Source organism: Oncorhynchus kisutch, linkage group LG14 (assembly GCF_002021735.2).
Source record: "Oncorhynchus kisutch isolate 150728-3 linkage group LG14, Okis_V2, whole genome shotgun sequence".
NCBI lineage: Eukaryota > Metazoa > Chordata > Actinopteri > Salmoniformes > Salmonidae > Oncorhynchus > Oncorhynchus kisutch.
In genome coordinates, this window is record NC_034187.2 from 80,665,004 (window position 1) to 80,669,657 (window position 4,654).

Genomic DNA, 4,654 nt, shown 5'->3' on the forward strand with positions numbered 1-4,654 from the left:
AAGAACTTGACTGGCCTACAGAGAGCCCTGAACTCAACCCCATCAAACACCTTTGGGATGAATTGGAACGGCAACTGCAAGCAAGGCCTAATCGCTCAACATCAGTGCCCGAACTCACTAATGCCTGAATGGAAGCAAGTCAAGCGATGTTCCAACATCAAGTGGAAAGCCTTCCCAGAAGAGTGGAGGCTGTTATAGCAGCAAAAGGGGGGACCAACTCCATATTAATGCCCATGATATTGGAATGAGATGTTCGACGAGCAGATGTCCATATACTTTTCGTCATGTAGTGTATACTGTATGAATAAAGAAGTCCTATGGGAGACCAGTATGGAGCCCATGAAGTTGGGCCGTGTTCCATAATTCATTCTAAACCTTATCTAAAGGGTTTTGATGAACTCAAGCCAAACGAGGAGTCCTGTGGCCGCCATCTGTCTGTCTGTGTATGCATATTTACCAAACAGCGAAGAAGAAGAAGACATGCCTTAGCCTTTAAAGAAAGACCGCTAAATTAAAACCTCACATTCATTTAATTGTCTAAATATGTGATGTTGTGTAGTGAAGAAGATACTACTTCCTGTTTTTCTCATTCTTGCCTGTCATCTGGAGTGAGTCTTCCTGTTTTTCTCTTTCTTGCCTGTCATCTGGAGTGAGTCTTCCTGTTTTTCTCTTTGTCATTTGGAGCGAGACTTCAGGCTACATTTGATTGGACGGGACATATTGATGGTGTGTGCCAAAATAATCCAACTTTCTTTGACTTTTAACATGCTGTCGTCAGATCAGTTTGGTCTAGGGGTAGGGATTTAAGGGTATTGTTGCTTAGCAGCTTCATTGCAGTCATGTGTTTGTAATGGTTTTTCCATTTCACCTCACCCTGTTTTCATGGCCTTGTGGGAACTCACCCTGTTTATGGCCTTGTGGGCTCTCACCCTGTTTTATGGCCTTGTGGGAACTCACCCTGTTTATGGCCTTGTGGGAACTCACCCTGTTTCTATGGCCTTGTGGGCTCTCACCCTGTTTATGGCCTTGTGGGCTCTCACCCTGTTTATGGTCTTGTGGGAACTCACCCTGTTTATGGCCTTGTGGGCTCTCACCCTGTTAATGGTCTTGTGGGCTCTCACCCTGTTTATGGCCTTGTGGGAACTCACCCTGTTTATGGTCTTGTGGGAACTCACCCTGTTTATGGTCTTGTGGGAACTCACCCTGTTTATGGCCTTGTGGGCTCTCACCCTGTTTATGGCCTTGTGGGCTCTCACCCTGTTTATGGCCTTGTGGGCTCTCACCCTGTTTATGGTCTTGTGGGCTCTCACCCTGTTTATGGTCTTGTGGGAACTCACCCTGTTTATGGCCTTGTGGGAACTCACCCTGTTTATGGTCTTGTGGGAACTCACCCTGTTTATGGTCATGTGGGAACCCACCCTGTTTATGGCCTTGTGGGAACTCAAGTAGAACGCCACGTGTGAGTGTTTGTAGTTTAATTTAGAAGCTCGCCACCGACATGGTTTGGAACAGTTTGTTAGAGGAGTACGCTATAACTTGAATGGTCTTCTGTGAACATCAACATTTTAGAAAAATGTAAGATTACGAAAAATGTGATAAACAGATTTTTTTTATACATTTCCAAAGCATGGACTAAAAACATTCACAAAATACCTTTTAGTATCTCTCTCTTAAATTGAAATGTTTTTAACAAAGTATTTCAAAAGGGAAACATTTGGTTGTGTCACGTATCAAAACCCTGAGAACCAGAAGCTATTTTTTATTATTTTTATTACAATAGAGCAATGAAATATCGTCAGTATGAAAGCCAGAACATATTAAATGAATTATAAGAGGCTGAGAGTTCAATGTTTACAGGATAAGGATGTGTTGTCGCATCAGTCAAGTCATGAAGTTGATTTAAAAAGTGGGCTCACAACCCACTTTAGAAGAGTTTAAAAAAGAGGAAGAAAACAAAGTAGAAAAAAAGGTAGTGGGGGAAAAAGGTGAACAATATCAACAACAGTAGAAAAAAAGGTAGTGGGGGAAAAAGGTGAACAATATCAACAACAGTAGAAAAAAAGGTAGTGGGGAAAAAGGTGAACAATATCAACAACAGTAGAAAAAAATGGATAGTCCATAATTAATGTGTCTTCCTAACCCCCCCTTCCACAGTGTTCCGATAGGGCACTGGACCGAGCCGCACCATGAAGACCCAGAAGGCCGGGGCTCCCGGGGGCCAGACACCAAGCTCTCCTTCCCCACGCCAACGGATGTCTGGTTTCAGCCTGCGGGGTCGGAAGAAGGAGGGCCTGATCCGCGGCGAGCTGCGCATCCACTCCATGCCAGGAGCCTTCCTGGTGCTGGGGTTCATCGTGGTGGTGGTGGGCACGGCCCTGGCAGTGGCTGGGTACTGGCCCTACCGGACCCAGCGTTCCCAGCTGCTAGGAGTTGGACAACAAGGCTCTGGTTCTGTAGACGGGGCAGGAGGAGTTAGAGGTGGGGGTGTCTCTGAACCCCAGTCATCCGGTTGGAACCTGGGGGCTAAGAGACTCCTGACCACGGCCAGTCTGATCCACAGTGAGCGGATGAAGCTCCTGGGACCAGTCATCATGGGCGTGGGGCTGTTCATCCTCATCTGTGCCAACACGGTGCTGTACGAGAACCGCGACAGGGAGACCCAGATGCTGCTGGCCCAGATGCGAAGCGTCATCTGCTCGGTGTCGGCGGCCGTGCCCTCGGCAGACCTCTCAGACATGTCAGCAGCCAACTCCATGGCCAGACACTACCAGTGGGTGAGCAGTCTGCCTGCCACCCACCTTAACATCCTCTATCTGCAGCAGCTGGCCAGCTCAGAGCCCCTGCTGCAGACGACCAAAGACAGCAGAGAGGAGGAGGAGAGGGCTGACTATACGTACCAGCAGGCCACCGTACAGACGGAGGCTCTACACCACCAGGACTCAGCCTCCACCCCTTCCCTCCACTCCTCCCACTCCAACTCATGCAACTCCAGCAAGATGGGCTTCAACACGGGGAGGGACGGTGGTGGTGGTGGGCCAAGGGTAGGGGGCTTCAGCCCGGACCCCCAGCCCGCTCACCTCTTTAAGCTCAACAACTGTCTGGTGTCAGCCAGCTCCCTGTCCACTCTGGGAGGGGACGACTGGGAGAGGTCGGAGGTCACAGCCACGCTGCCCAGGCGCTCCCACAGTCTGAGCTACAGGACTAACCCAGGCCCTCATGGGCCGCAGACTGTAAAATGCCAACAGGAAGGGGCCATACGACCCTGGGGACCTGGGGCAGACCCAGAGGGAGTGCGGAGTGAGCCCAGCTCAGACGTGTATGTGAACATGGTTGGGTGTGGAGGTGTGGAGCCCCCGGAGCTCACCCCCGTAGAGGAGCAGAGGCACCGCAGCTGGCCCCGGTTAGACCTGGGCTGTGCCCGCAGGTACCTGAAGCTGGACAATAAGGAGGACTCGGTGGACAGACTACTAGACCAGTTGGAGCAGCAGTGTTCTCAGTGGGATAACAGTTTCGGCTCAGGGCCTTTCCAGTGAGAGCCAGTAAAGGTCCCATATCAGGGTCCTCTGTCTGTTTTTTAAAAGCAGCTTATGAAGAAAGATCCTCATGGATGCTGATATATCCACAACTAGGAGTAGGAGCTTTTTCCATTGGATCATAACACTGTTTTCACTGACTCCTGAAACCGGGAAGGGAGGCTATAACAGAAACCGTTCAAGTGAAATCCAGTTGATGTATGAAGCTGTTTTCCTCTCAGTACAGTGTTGAGCGGCTCCCAATTCTGAAGAGACAAACCTTTAGAAACCTTGTTTCTCGGACTTCCTACGGCGTGGATATATAAACACAAGTCTTGGAGGACTGCAGATGAATGGGATCAGCTTGGCAGACATCATTATTTAAGAGGGGAACAATACACATACTGTCAAATATGAGTTTGAAAGATTTGCCAGTCTGTTTACTGGGTGGCAGTTAGGCTTGGCACTTGGTAGTAATGTGGAGGAATCAATTTGTCTTTTTCATTGCCAAAGCGTTGCTTGTTTTCAGGACACAGCAAGCACATCCGAATGTGGGAGGTAGAACCACATTCTAATGAGGGACCGTCTACACTTTTGCAATCAATTTAAAAACCAAACAACTGTAACCTGGTGAGCGCAAGATGTGCTAATGACAACAGCTAGTCAAATAAAATATATGTCCGTAGGAGACCAAAACAGGTGCATGATGATAGAGATGTCATGTGTAATCTATATCTACATAGTTATGCAGAATAATGGTTGTGTATTCGCTGTGTATCAGAACAAGAGAGAGTCAATAATAGGTTGGTTAACACTTTATTTAAATGGTACGTACATAAGGACTTCATAACACATGAATAAACAGTACATAAGCATTTATTAAGTATTATGTATGGCTTATGAATGTGTAATAAATCCCTTATGTTGGTACCCTTCAACTACTATGTTGTCCGTTTACTGTAGTTCTATTGGTTATTACCGAGGTTGTGTACCAAATGACACCCTACTTCCTATATAGCGCACTACTTTAGACCAGAGCCCTATTCCCTATATAGTGCACTACTTTAGACCAGAGCCCTATTCCCTATATAGTGCACTACTTTAGACCAGAACCCTATTCCCTATATAGTGCACTACTTTAG

The 4,654-nt window shown here is 47.6% G+C and overlaps 1 protein-coding gene across 1 annotated transcript; it reads left to right on the top strand.

Moving 5' to 3' along the window:
* The first annotated feature begins 2,186 nt into the window (after positions 1-2,186).
* Positions 2,187-3,533, top strand: LOC109876523 (transmembrane protein 200A). The gene has a single exon (XM_020468931.1). It carries the CDS (start codon positions 2,187-2,189, stop codon positions 3,531-3,533), a length of 1,347 nt encoding a protein of 448 aa, XP_020324520.1.
* Positions 3,534-4,654: the final 1,121 nt, after the last annotated feature.